At 39.9% G+C, this 16150-nt stretch overlaps 2 protein-coding genes across 6 annotated transcripts in view; one reads left to right on the plus strand and one right to left on the minus strand.

The window, feature by feature from the left end:
* Positions 1–4368, minus strand: part of ipo8 (importin 8) — a 22359-nt gene extending 17991 nt beyond the window's left edge. For both annotated transcript variants that reach the window (XM_054799871.1, XM_054799872.1), the window contains exons 1-4: positions 3970–4368; positions 2701–2782; positions 1924–2080; positions 81–239 (exon numbers count right to left, since the gene is read on the minus strand). In XM_054799871.1, coding sequence (XP_054655846.1) covers positions 81–239; positions 1924–2080; positions 2701–2782; positions 3970–4053 — 482 coding nt within the window. In that variant the 5' untranslated portion in view covers positions 4054–4368. The remainder of the gene's footprint in view (positions 1–80; positions 240–1923; positions 2081–2700; positions 2783–3969) is intronic.
* Positions 3108–16148, plus strand: cog5 (component of oligomeric golgi complex 5). Of its 4 annotated transcripts, none has more exons than XM_054799876.1 (23): positions 3108–3112; positions 5864–6015; positions 6135–6274; positions 6456–6513; positions 6583–6637; positions 7174–7243; positions 7324–7444; positions 7687–7817; positions 8974–9133; positions 9351–9463; positions 10133–10210; positions 10464–10545; positions 10618–10813; positions 11159–11324; positions 11408–11503; positions 12190–12300; positions 12419–12481; positions 12800–12903; positions 13518–13755; positions 13844–13920; positions 14211–14337; positions 14444–14523; positions 14926–16148. In XM_054799876.1, exons 2-23 carry the CDS (start codon positions 5883–5885, stop codon positions 15056–15058), a joined length of 2532 nt encoding a protein of 843 aa, XP_054655851.1. In that variant the 5' UTR covers positions 3108–3112; positions 5864–5882; the 3' UTR covers positions 15059–16148. The 4 variants fall into 4 exon arrangements, with proteins under 4 accessions (XP_054655851.1, XP_054655850.1, XP_054655849.1 ...); XM_054799875.1 differs by lacking the exon at positions 3108–3112 and adding an exon at positions 3665–3720; XM_054799874.1 differs by lacking the exon at positions 3108–3112 and adding an exon at positions 4717–4786.
* Positions 16149–16150: the final 2 nt, after the last annotated feature.

Here is a 16150-nt window from a genome sequence, read left to right on the forward strand (position 1 = left end):
ACTGATTCCTCAACAGTTAATGGGTCAGCAACGCCCTTTAAGGGAGCCATTGAAAATAGAATTGCAAACAAAATACTCACTCGTAGGTTTTGACCAGCTGGTAGAGAGACAGAAGGCTGCCGTACCAGCTGCCACTGTTGTTTGACTGCAAGTACAAACTTAACTTGTCCACTATGGCCGTCCAACGTCCTGGGAAGTCATGTTTGATGATAGTTCGAAGACATATGGTCAGCTGGGCGCTGCGAAATAGTGCAAAGACATGTGATGTCATTGGTCGATGATTTCACATGCAATACAGTGGAACCTCCAAAGTGAAATGCCCCAGAAGTTATACAGGTTGGAGTTCAAACACACTTTTTGGGAAACAAATAGTCATACAGCACCTGGGAACTCACACAATCACGCATGCTATCATACAAAAAATTTGTGAAGACATCAGCTATGTGAGCATCTAAAGCAGGGGTGGCCAAAGTGCGGCCTGGGGGCCATTTTTGGCCCTCAGTTTGTTTTTTTATTGGAGGTGAGACTTACTGTAACATAGGACAGAGTCTGGATAATCAATGAGTAATGCAATTCATTAAATATAATTTAATTAAATATAAATAAGTGTTTGTTCCAAGGTTATCTCCTCCTCTTGAGGAAGACCCAAATTAGGTGATCCGGGCATCTGTTTCAGATGCATTCCGGACACCTCCCTAGTGATTGGTGGTGTTTCGGGCATGCCCAACCAAGGTTGGAGAGACCCTGGGGTAGACGTAAGACACACTGGATGGACTCTCACAAGTGGCCTGAAACTCCATTGGTGATCTGCGACAAAGTGAATGAGTTTAGAGCTTATCACTTGTCCCTTTTAAAATTCAATATTCACATTCAGTTGCATTTATTAGGTCACAGGTGTAAAGAGGTCATCGTCTTACCTGTGGACACTTACTAGTGGGGTGCAGTTCACCTTCAGGAATATTTCGGGAGGAGCTGCCAGGTATTTGTTGTTTTTATAGGGTGGCCATACCATGTACTGGGGTTTTTTGTTTGTTTTCTGGTGATTTAATATTTAGTTATGTTGAAATCCAGTTTGGGGAGAGTTTAGAATGTTAGATGTGGTTTGTAGACCAACCATTGGCTATAGTGGGGTATTCTGGGTAGTACTAAGAGGCCTATAATGGAGCAGCTGGGGTTTGGTGGTGGGGGCCCTTTTGGTTGAAGCAGGGTGACATTGTGAAGCTGTGCTGCTGCAAACACGTATTTTATTTCATTGAATTGAGCAATTAAATATTTTGCTCTGTGTTTTTGCGATAGTTCAAGTTTACTTCTTTGATACTTTCAATGTATTTTTTGCACATTTGAGGCTACCCTGTCAATAAGCACACCAAGCATTGGTAAATCTGCCTCTTTAATTTTCTGGCCCTTGGACACCACACTACATGTCCCCCCCAGTGGAGCTGAAGAAGGTGGCCAGAGGCATGGAAATGTGAACATACCTTCTGAGACTGCGGACTCCACGGCCCGGACCCAGAGGATTGTAAATAAATGGATCACACAGGGAAGTGGGTTCAAGTTTAGAGGTTCCACTGTGTTATAATTATAGGATCAAGTTAAATGTGATTTAAATTATGGCAAGACAAGTTAATATACTCATGAATTACACAATGATGTATCATGAATTACACAATGATGTATTTGACCAAGGCTGAACCAGAAAAATAAATAGCCTAAGTCAAAACATCATCCTTATTGGATACCTGCCCATTAAATGGCAATTGATAAACAAATAATAGACTTGTATATAATTCTACATACATTCCAACATCACAACCCATTTGTAACTATACCACATCTTAGTTGTACAGAATTATCAATGCTTGTTGAAGTGATGGACAAGCAGAACTAATTAATTAGTTGGAACAAGTGTGAGAACATATGTACCGTATGGTCTCAGGACAGCGGATGATGGCTTCTACAATGTGGTCTCTGATCTGCTGGCGGTCGTTTTCATGAATGTTGAAGGGGAACACAACTTTGCCCAGAGCTGGCTCCCTGTCCTGCCAGTACTGGCTAATCATGTTCTTCAGATAAATAGCAGCTGTAGGGACGCACACACGCACACACACACACACACACAAGCAATCAGATAAACAACCACTTCTTCTTGGTACAACAGGGAAATTTCAACCAGTTTTTGCATGTGAATGCTGAAGAGCTGAAGCTGAACTGAAATTCTGTATGGAAAATGTGGAATTATGGGGAAAAGGTGGTTTTGGAATGTGGGAAATTTATAGATTAAAATGTTTTGAATGTGTTGAGAATTGCGGAAAAATGCCATTATTTTCTAGAGGAATTTGTGGGCCGGAAAATGCTGAATTCCATGAAAACTGAATTTTTGTAATGTCAAATATAGTACATAGCCTGAGTGCTTTGAACAGGATGGATGTTTTGATGTTGTATTGGCTGAATCAGTTAAGTATTCTCAAGATGAAACAAAATTTGTGCGAAAAAGTGGGACTTTTTGGGATGTGGAAAAAGTTTAGTCTGATATGCACATTGAAATAACTGTACTGTACAGTATCTGCGAAGGGGCGATAACCCCAAATACCCACTAAAATGAATACATTTATTTGACATGTCCATCCCTACATCATAACAATCATAAAACTGAGTGAAGTGAAACACAAAAAAACGTAATTGCAGGATTTGAAGTCATACCTGCTTGGCGAACAGGAAATTCCACCTGCTCTGATGCAATTACTTGGAGCAGAGTTGGCGCAAAGTTGATGATCTTGTAGGACTACAACAGAGCAAAAAAGAAAGGAATTTGAGATAACACTATGCGGTGGGGAAAATAATGATTTGATATTATATTATTACACAAAACCCTTTTGACGCTACAAACAATACAAACATAAGTAAGTCACCGTAAGTCACCGTTGATGCACTACACTGCTGATGGGGAAGTCATACAACTTCATGTAAAAAAATCCCAACTATCCCTTTAAAACACAAGTACATAGCGTCATTATTATGCACACCATTGCATCGTGAGCAGGATAGGAGGTGACAGTCGAGAACTATGACTGGACATTTAAGAATATGGATGTATCTCAGATGGAATACTTCTGTGAGTAGGCTACTTTTCATGCACATACTTTTGGTGAACGACAGAGGCAAACATGCAGAAATGCTCAAACACATAAATGATGCAAAACCAAAAACACCACAAAATAGATGGAAAGAGATAATGCTACAAATTAAAAATGCTGCAATCACAAACGCTACGGGATCAAGTGGTTTTGCCATTTGCAGCATTTGTTTTTGATGACAGGTGTGCGTGTTTTTGCAGAATTTTTCTTTTGTGTTTGTTTTTGATGAGATAAATGGTGTTCACGGAACAAAAACCCTCCCTCTTTAAAGACGCCGAGAGGAAAGGCAGACTGGAAAGGTACATTCCTTTTTTGTCTTTGCAAAACACTAAAATTGGCAGCTCTACTGTAAAGGGTTATGTCTTATGTCCTTAGAGATGGAGAGCCCCCAGGTGCGACAACTCTGGTAGCCTCTCTAACTTGTGTTTTGTTTCATGAACTAGCAACATGTCTCTTATGCGGATGTTTGGGGTTTTTTTGTCTGTTTTTATCCTGCAGCGTTTGTTTTTAGCGTTTGTGTGTCGTTTTGGATCATTTCTGTTTGGAGCGTTTGGACGTTGCTGCGTGTTTGCCCCTGTCGGCCACCGTAAGTACTGCTGAAATAATGACACAACCAAACTACATACAAAATTGAAATGTAAAAGATTTATATTTCTATAAATATTTATATTACCGTACTTAACGTCGTGGTGGTCCATAATCTATGACAAGCCGACGCTAGTTTTTCTACTTGCAGGTGCATAGACATAAACTTCAATAACGACAGTAGAAATCTCAAACCAATACACAACACACATAATGACTATAACAACTCACTGCTTTTGACAGCACCCACCTGATTGAGTTCCTCTTCTGCCGATCTTCTCAGATTAGGATCGATAGTTCCCCTCAGAGCCTGGATTATTCGATTGGGATCCATTGCTTTCACTTACTTACAAAGGTCCAGTGTGTGCAATTAAAACTAACGACACTCACTCAATTCGGGAGGCCGTTGGGGAACTGCATTAATTAAATGTCGCCCGAGTAACTGAACTCGACACTTGGTCAAAACGACCGCGTACCAAAAGTCGTTTGGCGAGTACCTCTGCTGTTTGTCTCATCCAGTGGCGTTTACTTGACATATAAGGCAGTATCACAGCTTTTCCAGTGAAATTCCATTAAGCTTATTAAAAGAACAAAACAGCCGCTAAGTAGCAATTGGTGGACGTAAAAGTACACTGAAAACACACTTTACGGCTTTATTTTTCTTCTTCGTCTGCACGAGAGACCCTATGCCTGTCGCCATCTTGAGTTTGGGAGCATTACTGCCAGAATTCGTCCTTATAAAAAATAGCATGGACAGTACTGTACTGTATATAATCACTATATATTTTTATTCATTTGAGTGCGGGGCCTGGTGGTACCATGTGCTTATGTCCGTCTACGGACCGGTGCCGCTGTTGGGGACCCCTGTTGTATAGTGTATAAGTAGTTTTTTAATTTTTGTACTTTACTATTTCTGATAAGGCCAGCTTTTACATTTACTTTGCTATATTTTCAAAAGAAAATGCATACATTTTGTTCCGTTTCAGCAGCCATTGGTTGCAACAACTACTGTGATGTCGCAAGACAATCAATCCAATGATGAAGAAGAAGGCGTATGACTGTGTGAGGTGCCAATGTAAACAGGAAGTTATGACCTGGCTTGCAGCTTTTCTCCGTTCACATTCTACACATAATTTTTTTTATTACAATTTTTTGATTGAGCATTTTTAGTCAACTAGTTACAGATTCAGCTTGTACTTGTTCTACTGTGTTCAGACTGGTAGTTAACTTAAGGGAGCTAAGCAAAAGCACTTTTTGAGCACTTTATTATTGATTTAGTTACATTTTGCAGTTATATGTTGCATTTCATGTTAAACTAAGGCTTCACAGATACTGTAAAGAAGCGGCTTTAAAAAAATGCTGAACTTGACTGTGTTAGGTGTACTTTTTACTTGTGCTTTTATTATTTATACTTGATATGTTATCATACGTGTTCTACTTAAGTACAATAGATAGCAGCTGCTTTTCAAGTACTTTTCACTTTTACTTGCGCCATTGTATATATTTATATAGCGTTATATTGTTTACAAATTCATAGAATCCGTTTTTCGACACAGGAGGTACCTCCAGGAATTCTGGGCCTCATGAAAAAAAACCCAACACATTTCTTATTTTTAGATTTTTACCTATTTTGGGGGCCCCTTGGAATTGTCCTAACTGTCCTAATCCAAAAGATTTGACTGAGAGGTAATAATGGTTTGTATTTCTGGCTTTTGTTTACTTAAATTGGATGAGTGCCCACTTATTTTGCTCCAACAATTGTATGTAATAAAAAGGATACCCCCGCGACCCTAATGAGGAGAAGCGGCATAGAAAATAGATGGACGGATGGAAAAAGGAATCATTGCATTATGTTGTTGTTATTGTTACATTGTCTTATATTGTCGTATTTATATATTGTTAAATTGTTCATAATTGAATTATGATTAGAATCATGATCAACAAATTCAATGGAAATATCACAAAATTGTTTGGCCTTGAAAATTGTCCAAATAAAAAGAACCAGTGTCTGTATCGGCGTTACTGGCTCCGTATTGACATGGTATCCAAAAGATACTAACATTTTCTGTATTTTTTATATTTTTATTGAAGTTTTTTACATTTTCAGTATTACCCACTACTACTGGTTGCTGTTGTCGTCACAGAGGAACACCGAAGAAGAAAATGAAACCACAGAAGAAGAGTCGAAGTACGTCTCGTGTACACGTATTCACGCCAACGTCATCAATTGCGGAAGTCAACATGGAATGGACGATGCAAGGCAGTGAAGTACCCATGAATTCATCACTGAAAGACGGTAAAACTACTACTATCGTGTGTTCTGAAATCATTTTAGAACGTATTTTTTTAAATGCAAACTTTTAACACGTGTAAATCATGTTTACATGGCCTGTATGTTACTGTGTGTGTTGGCAGAGTTGTACGTTGATTTCCTGACAGAGGGGTTTGATGTGAAGACATACACTGCTCAGGCTATTCACCATGCTGTCATCGCGGAGCAGCTGGCCAAGCTTGCACAAGGAATCAGTCAACTTGATAAAGAGCTGCACAGCCAGGCATGGACGCCATACTGTATACTACACTGAACACTATAGCACATTTTAAAATAGTCACAATACATCAGAAATGCAGACAGCTCATTTAAGGAACAACATCAGTGCAGTTGGATTGGACTATTAACAATATAGACTGCACTCTTCTCAATATACAGGTAATAGTACTTGTTTGTCCTTCCAGGTGGTTGCCAGACATGAGGACCTATTAGCCCAGGCAACTGGAATAGAGTCTCTAGAAGGTACCTGTTAATACAAGAAACCATACGAGAGTGTCAGCATACTGAATGGAGCTATATTGATGTTTTTAGGGGTTCTCCAGATGATGCAGACAAGGATCAGTGCTCTACAGGCAACTGTTGACAGGTAAGAATGTGTCTGTAGCAGGGTGTCCAAAATGCAGCCCAGCGGCCATTTACAGCCCGCAATTCATTTTTTATTGGGCCGCGGTGCATTCTAAAAACACATTTACAAACAGAAAAAAATGCAACAAAAGTTTACTTTAATAAGAGCAAAAAGGCGTAATGTAAGGAGAAAAAGTTGAAACGTACAGAAGGTGCTAGTAACACAAAGCTGACATGCAGGGTGTTTATCTTTTCTTTAAATGTACACACTACTCATAAAAAGTTTAGGATATTTGGCTTTCAGGTGACATTTTAAGATGAACCTAAAATGCACTGTGGCATTTACAGGTGAACTTAATAAGGACGGAGTGCCTATCTAATGTAATGCAAGGGAAACACTGAATTTTTTATATATCATTTTATTGGTGCAAAGCAGGAACTGAAGTTTGTTTAATAACTGGAGAGTTCAATATCCCAACTGGCATGGCACACTGCGATGATAAAGTATGATAATGATGTACAGTCTTGAGAAATATCAACCTGTGCATGTGTTTTCAGGATAAGGACAAAAATTGTGGACCCATACAACAGGATTGTGGCCAGGATCACTCAGCTGGGCAGATTACAGGTAAACACCTGGAGTATGAAGATGTCTAAAGCAGACAGAGGTGAACTTTATCTTCATTTCTGCTTCCTTTTTCTGTCCAGGTGGCCTGTGACCTTTTGCGGAGGATTATTCGTATCTTGCACCTAAGCAAGAGGCTTCAGGTTCAGCTTCAGGGTGGCAGTCGGGAGATAACGAAAGCTGCGCACAGCCTCAATGAACTAGGTAAGTCCCTTTTCTCACTGAGGGCCGCATACTAAAAGAAATTAAGGGACGTGGGGGCCATTGTGTTGTTTTTCATTTTATTAAAAAAAAGGCTAGAATCCAATCCAATTCAATACCTCCATGAACTATGTGTATTGAGCACTGATACCTTTTGGATCAGTGAAAATTGGATATACGCACGATGTGAAATGTTCAGTCTTTCAACAATATTTCTGTGTTTCCTTTTTCTTCAAATACTCCAGATTATTTGTCTCAAGGAGTCAATTTGAATGGCATTGAGGTGATAGAGAATGACCTGCTACTGATCAGTCGAGCAAGGCTGGAGGTGGAGAACCAGGCTAAACGATTATTGGAACAGGGAACAGAAATTCAGGTAAAAAAAAAACAAAAAAAACGACGCTCTTTTTTTTTTTTATGTGGCGCCAATTCACAATAGAATGTATGTTTTATTTGGAGCAGGTCTTGTGTTTGGGGTTGGGAGAGGCATTTTTTAAATATTTTTATTTTCTTGTCCTATGTCTTTGCTGTATGGTCTGTCAGGCTCTTTGAAAGAGCTGACAATCTTCAAATATCAACAAAGAGTTCTTGCCAATAGTGCCTTGAGTTCTGGTGACTTTAAAAATCAAGCTTTCAATTAGACCCGTGCTGGAGAATCGCAAGAATGTCATAATAGGGAGCTTCTGCAACCAAGTATGTTGTAACAGCTTATTTTACTATAAAAATGACCTGTTGTACAAGGCTCCATTTCAATTCACACACTTCCATACTTATAGTACGCTTAGTCTTTTGAGTGCATAGAGTAAGTGCATTCACACTGAGAAGCACGGCAACATGCAGTGCCCCGTCAGTAAAGTGTTCCCTCCCTCTGTCGCGGTTCACCTTTCGCAGATTCGCTGCTTTGCAGATTTTTTATCGTGCTTCTATTTTTACATTACAGCGTATGAACGCTGTCACAGGCCGAGCCTGGCCCTTTAACAAGAAGTGCATTGTGGGAAGTTGAGTGTCTATCTCTTCCCTCTATGTCTGTCTGCACCATTTGTTTTCTGCGACCTTATTGGCTGTAGACCATTCAGCCAATCAAGCTCTTTCATGCCGTCCTGCCATGTCCCCTGTGTGGTGGCAAGCTAGCTTGCTTGTTAGCTTGTAGATGGATCTTAGTTGGTTCATAATATGTTTTAACAAGGATACAAACAAGCTACAGTGCAGCAGAACGGCGGCAGGACGCAAAGGCACAGTCACGGGAGTGAAATACGTGTGAGTGAATGAATAATTTCTTGTGTCTGACCTGTAGGTTGATCAATAAAATTCAAACGAAGGTTTGGACTTTTTTGAGAGTGTTTAAACAAGAGAGAAATTTGAGAAAATGTTATTGCCTGTCTGAGAAAAGTGTATAAAGTGTGTGGTGAGGGGTTTTGTTGTAACTGTCAACATTTGCGCACTCAGGAACTACTGTAAGTACACAATGTATACAGAAGTGTACAGACGCATATATTCCATACGAGACATATTTTTCTTTTCTCTTCTGTCAGAATCCGACCCAGGTTGGTACAGCCTTGCAAGTCTTCTACAACCTTGGGAATCTGAGAGAGTCCATCATCTCCGTTTTGGCAGCCTACCAGACCACCATACAAGACAGCATCATCAGCGCTCTTGACATCAAGAGCCTGACCCAGCCGGCCAACCCCAGAGGTGAATACATAACGTAGTTACTACTTACATAGAAACAATCTTGCATATTACGCTGTTACATATACCATATTAACCTTAGGATTTGTTTATATTTTTGTCGTTAACGTTACATTGTACCACTTGTGTGCACACGAGCAGTAAAGAAATTGAGTGGCCAATAGAAGGAGAATTTGTCTCAAGTAGTAAAAATGATATGCCACTGAATTTCTCTGCTCAGGTGCCCCAGGAAGAGCAATGCTCCCAACACCGGGCAGCACGGCAGCTTTCCGTGCTGCTCTTTGGACAAACTTGGAGAAACTCATGGACCAGATATGTGCTGCGTGCAAACAAGTAAGGAACTATATACATCCATCCATTTTTTTATACCACTTCTCTTCATTAGAGTCAGAGGTGAGCTGGAGCTTGACTTTAGGTGAGAGGCGCGGTCAATCACACATACAAACAAGCAGTCACATTCACACCTATATTTAGTGGTCATTTGTTATTAAAAAAAAGAGCTCTAATGTATGAATTTAGTACACTGTAACCCGTTTATGTCAACAACCTCTCTGTGTTGACCAACTCATCAAATCCTGGTCCACTGTGTTCTTTTTAGGACTAAAAAGGGCCTGCTAAAGCCGACATCGACATGGTCAATCGTTTGGTCAACGTAAAACGCGATTCTTTCTATTTCGAATTTCAGTGTAGTAGGATTCAATGTTATTAAAGGGATATTTTCGTAGTTAGCGCATAGAAAACCTATTTATGACTTTGTAAATATGGTGTTTACAATTGTTCGCCTTTCACCTGACATGCATGTGGGAGAAAGCACACAGAGAATGCGTAAACTACACACAGAGATGTTGCAACGGAAATTTGAACCCAGATCTCCTGACTTTGAGGCCGATGTGCTAACCACTGCGCCACTGTGCTGCACGCTGCACATTTTGGAGAGACTTGAATAGAATATGATTTTCGGCATGTTAACATATTGACATCATTGTTTTATTATATTTGCAGGTGCAGCATCTTCAGAAGGTCCTGATGAAGAAGAGAGACCCTGTCACTCATAGGTGTTTCATTGATGAGATTATTAAGGTAAGTGATAGACCTGAAGAACCACCATGAAGCATTTGCCCTCTTTGAAGGGATAAAAAAAACAAAACAACAACAACAAAGATTTGGACTCAAAATCAGTGATAAATGATCTGGACTGCATGGTCAAGTAAATGTTGCTCCTCAGTTTGCCTTGAGATGAGGTCAGTTTTTAAATGGAGCTATCTCACTAAACTTGACAGGACTTGGATATTATCATGCGTTAATGCATATTTTCATATTTGACTAATGACAGGACGGTGAGCCTGATATCCTGTATACCTTTTGGACTGATATAACTAACAATTTAAGAGAAGAGTTTCACAGAGCAACTGAAGGTAAGATATTGTGCTTGTAACGGTGTGTAATAGTGTAATAACTGGAGTGGATAAATATTTTTTTCTTACTAGCCTCATCTTTCCTGAAGCAAGCGTTTGAAGGAGAATATCCGAAACTGTTGAGACTGTACAATGAACTTTGGCGTCGCCTCCAGCAGTATAGTGCCAGCCTGCAAGGTGCACTTATAAACAGCGGAGGGACAGATGCTACTCTGGAGCCCGAAACAGACAACCGAGACCTCTTCTCTCAAAGTAAACAGGACTACAAGTAAGCAATGTTCCGGGGCCCTCCCTGGGTGGCCAGAGCACACATACTGGAGGTCTCATATAGGGTTGGGGGCAAGGGGCTGTGGTTGTGGGGGTGTTGTTTTCCCTCCTCCTTTCTCAATTGGTGATGATGGGTGTTTTTGTGGGCTGAGTGCATTTTGGCCCACTTTTTTTTAATTCTCCATGTCATCTATTTTATGAGTGGGACACACCTGGGACTCTGACCCTGCATGTTTTATACTGGAGTTTCACTTCCTTGGGGGACTGGGAAGCTTGCAATGATGACTTTTCCACATCCACACTATGCATAGTTTTTGTTTCTGTTTTGTGTTGTGTGTCTGTGCAGCCCAGAGAGGGCTCTCAAGGATTCTCTGCGCCCATATGAAGCAGCTTACCTTTCCAAGTCCCTGTCTCGCCTGTTTGATCCCATCAACCTGGTGTTCCCTGTGGGGGGACGCAACCCACCCTCCAATGATGAGTTGGAAAGCATCATCAAGACCATCAGCAGGCATGTGTACATGGCAGTTGATTACCCCTAGAAGAACATTTCTTAAGTATTTGTGGATGCATATCTGTCCTGTTTGTTTGCAGTGAGCTGAATGTAGCATCCATTGATTCAGATCTCTACCTTGCTGTTGCCAAGAATGCTGCCAAGACCGTACAGCTGTTCTGTGTCAAGTCTGAACAGATGGTATGGACAACTTACAGTGTGCGGTCATGTTAAAATGATTCTTAAATGTTTACCGAAAAACAATCTCTGCCAACATGTATGCATTTTTCGCACTCTGCATGCAAATACGCTTGTATTCACTGCTCTCCATGTACTCATTTTGCTGCATCACACCGGTTTCAGTTTCGAGTTCAGTCTCTGAAGCCTGACGTATGTCCCTGTGTCGAGGTGCTAGGTCTTTCTTCCCCCTGCCAACCTTGAAGAAAATTGAAGACATTTTATGAGTACTGAAATTGGCCCCCAGGCCGCACTTTGGATACACCTGCTTTCATAAGTCTTTGTCGGGGTTGAGCGCGTGACACGACATCAACTGTGGGCAACCACAACTCTCGTCGACTATTTAGTAACTTGTTGGCTTTTTGGAGGTGCATGTCACGGGTTTGACCACAGATTTTTTTTTATGTTCAAAATGCAAGTCACAGTTCTATTTGGATGATTTTAGTGTGCTTATTACTTTAAAAGGTCTTCACTGGAAAGTTGAAATATAAAAAAAACCTTTGTGTTCCATGCACAAGGCAAGATAAAAATGGTCAGAGTTTTCAAAATCAAACACTCTGGGTGAGCCAAATGTATTATTTTATGCATTAACAAGTGTGTATCTCATAAGGTTTTTTGTTTTTTTTATTTCTACACTGTTTTTTGGGTAGTTGGGTACTCAGGGTGATGCCAGTCAGGTGATTGGTCCATTAACTGAAGGCCAGAGGAGGAACATCGGAGTGGTCAACTCACTCTACCGTCTGCAGCAGGCTGTTGCCAAGGTGAGACATTACTATACAAATATGTTGAGCTTTTGGATTATATCGATTATATCGTCCATGTTAGGAAGAAAAAAATCATTCCTCCACAAGCCATGACTGTTTTGTCTTCTTTTTGCAGATAATTTCTAGTTTGGGGCCAAGCCTGACAGCTCCCGCAGAGGCTCTCTCTTTTTCTTTGGAGGTATCAATGCAGCTATTGTACTGTGTTTTATATACGTATATACTAGAATTACTGAATTCAAGATGTACCAGCAAATACCTGACGGGTCCCCATGTTAGATGGCCATTAACGATAAAAATATACTTGTGTAAAATCACGGAGACTACGTTTTCCTCAGTGATGAAATGCCTCAGTGTCCCTCCCGAGTGGAGAGGAAGTTTGGGCATCGGTACTTTAAGATGGTTAAGCAGAAGAAAATGGATGGATTGGGGTTTGAAATACTAAACCACAACTGAAATGTACTTTTCATTCTTTTCCCGTTTTTTTTTTTTTTTTTAGGAAGGGCAGGCCCTGATGAGCAGCGCAGTCCAGCCTCTCCTGCAGTCAGTGAGTGACTCAATAGAGGCCATCATAATCACACTGCACCAGGAGGACTTCTCAGGGTCAGTTATTGTCTTCTTGTCTTTACTTTCACAAAAATGACATAGTAGGAATTATAGCCATTTTATGTATCTCCATTTTAGTGGTTTAAAATGAAGTTTTCCCTCGGATTCGCTGTTTTGCATAATTTTTGTAGAGCTTCTTTTTTTAATTACAATTGCATGAAGGCTGTTACAGTGAGCATGGCCCTTTAGGAAGAATTGCAATATGGGAAGTGGAGTCTTTCTCTATACTATACTAAAAAAAATGTAAGGATGCTGGGGCCATTTGTATTAAAGGGATAGTTCGAATTTTTTGACATGAAGTTGTATGACACCCCCATCAGCATTGTAGTCCAATAACAGCGACTTACCCCCCCACTTGGTCTCCTAAGTCCAGTTCTGGTCAGATTTCCATGATGAAGAACGTAGTTCCACTTAGTTGCTGGGGACAATTAAGTAAAGAGTTTGTCTTCTCAAAACAATATGCAGTCAAAAGATTAACATTTGCATCACAAAAATGCCTTCTCAAAAAATTCAGACCTCACAAAATGCTCACCATTCTGTCTCCCGCCGTGTCCCTGCACACGGTCCAGACCAGACCCTAATGAGTGTGTTTGTGTTCGTGTGTGTTGCAGCGGGCTGGACAACCCCAGTAAGCCCGATGTTGTCTGCTCACTCTACATGAAGGAGCTGCAGGGTTTTATCTCCCGAGTGATGACCGACTACTTCAGGCACTTCGAGTGCACAGACTTTATCTATGAAAGCACCGAATCCATTGCTCAGCGAGCCATCGAGTTATTCATACGCCATGCCAGTCTGCTGCGCCCGCTGGGGGAGGGTGGAAAGATGCAATTAGCGGCTGACTGTGCACAGGTAAGGACACAAAAGGACATTTTAGTTTGATTTTTAATTGATTTTTTTTTTGTAATCACAGCTAATTGCATGAAATTGTTGTCTTAAGATGGAGCTGGCTGTAGCTCCGTTATGCAGAAGAGTATCCGATTTGGGGAAACCTTACAGAATGCTTCGCTCCTTTAGGTATGTAGCTACTTCAGTCTCACAATACTTCTTCTGGTACTTAAAGTTGTACAAACATGTCAAAAACAAGTAAATGTGCAAGCAAAATGCTAGTTTTGGTTATGTCAAGTCAACCAATCCAAGTTCCTGTACTGTAATGAATAAGTGCAGGATGTATGATAAACTATTTTTCCTTTGACGCATGATTTGAAAAAAATGATCCACGAGTTTGTTAGCAAAAAATGATAAATATTTTGTACATTTACAAAGAAAAAAATGCTTAAGATATGTCATAAACTTGTCTGTTTCAGGCCGCTGCTGTTTCAGACCAGCAATCTGATCATCAACAGTCCCGCTGTGGGTGAGCTGATTCCCTACAGCACCATCCTTCACTTCCTGTTCACCAGGGCCCCATCTGAGCTCAAGTCCCCTTACCAGGCCTGTACACATAACTCACTTTGAACAACGTGCTCTCAAACGCTTGTGCGACCCGATTTAGTTTTAGAGGAGATGAAAAGTAAAGCATTGTGTCCATCACTCACAGAGAGCAGAATGGTCCATCACGCGATACTCCCAGTGGATGGATGCTCATCCATCAGAGAAAGACCGAATCACGCTCATTAGGTAACCGCATGAATCATTTGTTTGGTAAAAATGGCAGTATAAAAACTGTTAGAAACGCATAATAATGGTTTTTAAAAGTACAAACATTTATTCTTGTACACATTTTTTTATTACAACTTATTTAATTAAAAAAATAATATTACAACTTTACAGTTCTAAAAATACAATTCTATCCTTTTAAACTTTGTAGAATAGTATGAATTTATTTCTTAAAATTTACTTTACTCATTAAAATCAAAGTCATAAAATTACAACATTTTACTGCGTTTTTCTAATATTGAAACTTAGTTCTTGTAAAATTGAGACTTTCCTTGCAATGTACAGACTTTATTGTTATAATAGGTTGAATTTGTTCTTGTTGCATGGACTTTTTACTCACGAAACCATCCGCTTCTTCGGTAGGGGCACACTGGAAGCATACGTCCAGTCTGTAAGGGCTCGGCAGGGGAAGGAGTTTGCGCCCATCTATCCCATAATGCTCCAGCTGCTGCAGCGAGCCACTAACGATTCTTTGGAAGTGAAGGCCTCAGGATGACGACGTGTGCATGATTTTTACCTTACGTCAGTAAAGAAACAGTCTCTTGACCAGGGGTTTGTGGTACAGATTGTGTGGGGTACAGATTCCAAATAACAGATTACATACATAGGATACAGTTGCATGTAGAATTATTCAACCCGCATTGTAAATTCTATTTATTTGCACAGTTTGCATTAAACCAACACAACAATCTAAATAGCTCAACACATCTAATATTAGTCACTTTTAGTTTTTTACTTGACCATCTGTTGAAACATAACATGTTGTACATAATTTACAATGGGGGTTGAGTCATTTGGAGTGTATACGATAATTTGCCCAAATGTGAAGGCCCAGTGTAACAGTTGTACAGTTAAGAGCATTATTCGCACTATTTGGTGATGTATGTTTTCTGGATGTAGTTGTCTGTATGTTTTCATTAAATAATACACATGCCGTATACGCTAAGTACAACTACGAATATTACAGTATTGCAAACTCCCCTATGTGGCAGTAAATGGACGTGTGATCTGCGTATTAAATTTCTTTAGCACTTCATGTGTTATAATTTATTTTTGTGGCATTAATGACATACTTAACTGCTGACTTTATTTTTGACAGGTGCTATTTGATATTTTAAATTAACTGTTAATTAAATAGCTATACACAGGTGTTATTTTTAAATTATTGACAATACACAGGTGTTTTTTTATTTAGTTATAAATTACTGTTATACTGTGGCGTTTTTTTAATTTTATAAGTGACTATACACAGGTCTTTTTTTTTTTTTTAAAGCTTTAGTAACAGTAAGCGTTTTTTTCCATTAATGACAGCACACAGGTTTTATTTTCATTAACGGGAATATTTTACACAGGTTTTTTTTTTTATTTTTAAAAATGTATGGACAGTCAAGTAATGAGCGTGAACTGATGGATACTGATGAAAGGATGACAGGCGAAATGTCCAAGACAACCTGAACAATCCAGTGGTGATCAATTCAGTGTCCTAAGAAATATGATAGCGCTACAGGTGGGTGTTTTAATTAGCAGCAGTACAGAACTATGGAGAGGTGTTTTTTTTTGTTTTTAATTAAAGACTACTATACACAGG

Source organism: Dunckerocampus dactyliophorus, chromosome 15 (assembly GCF_027744805.1).
Source record: "Dunckerocampus dactyliophorus isolate RoL2022-P2 chromosome 15, RoL_Ddac_1.1, whole genome shotgun sequence".
NCBI lineage: Eukaryota > Metazoa > Chordata > Actinopteri > Syngnathiformes > Syngnathidae > Dunckerocampus > Dunckerocampus dactyliophorus.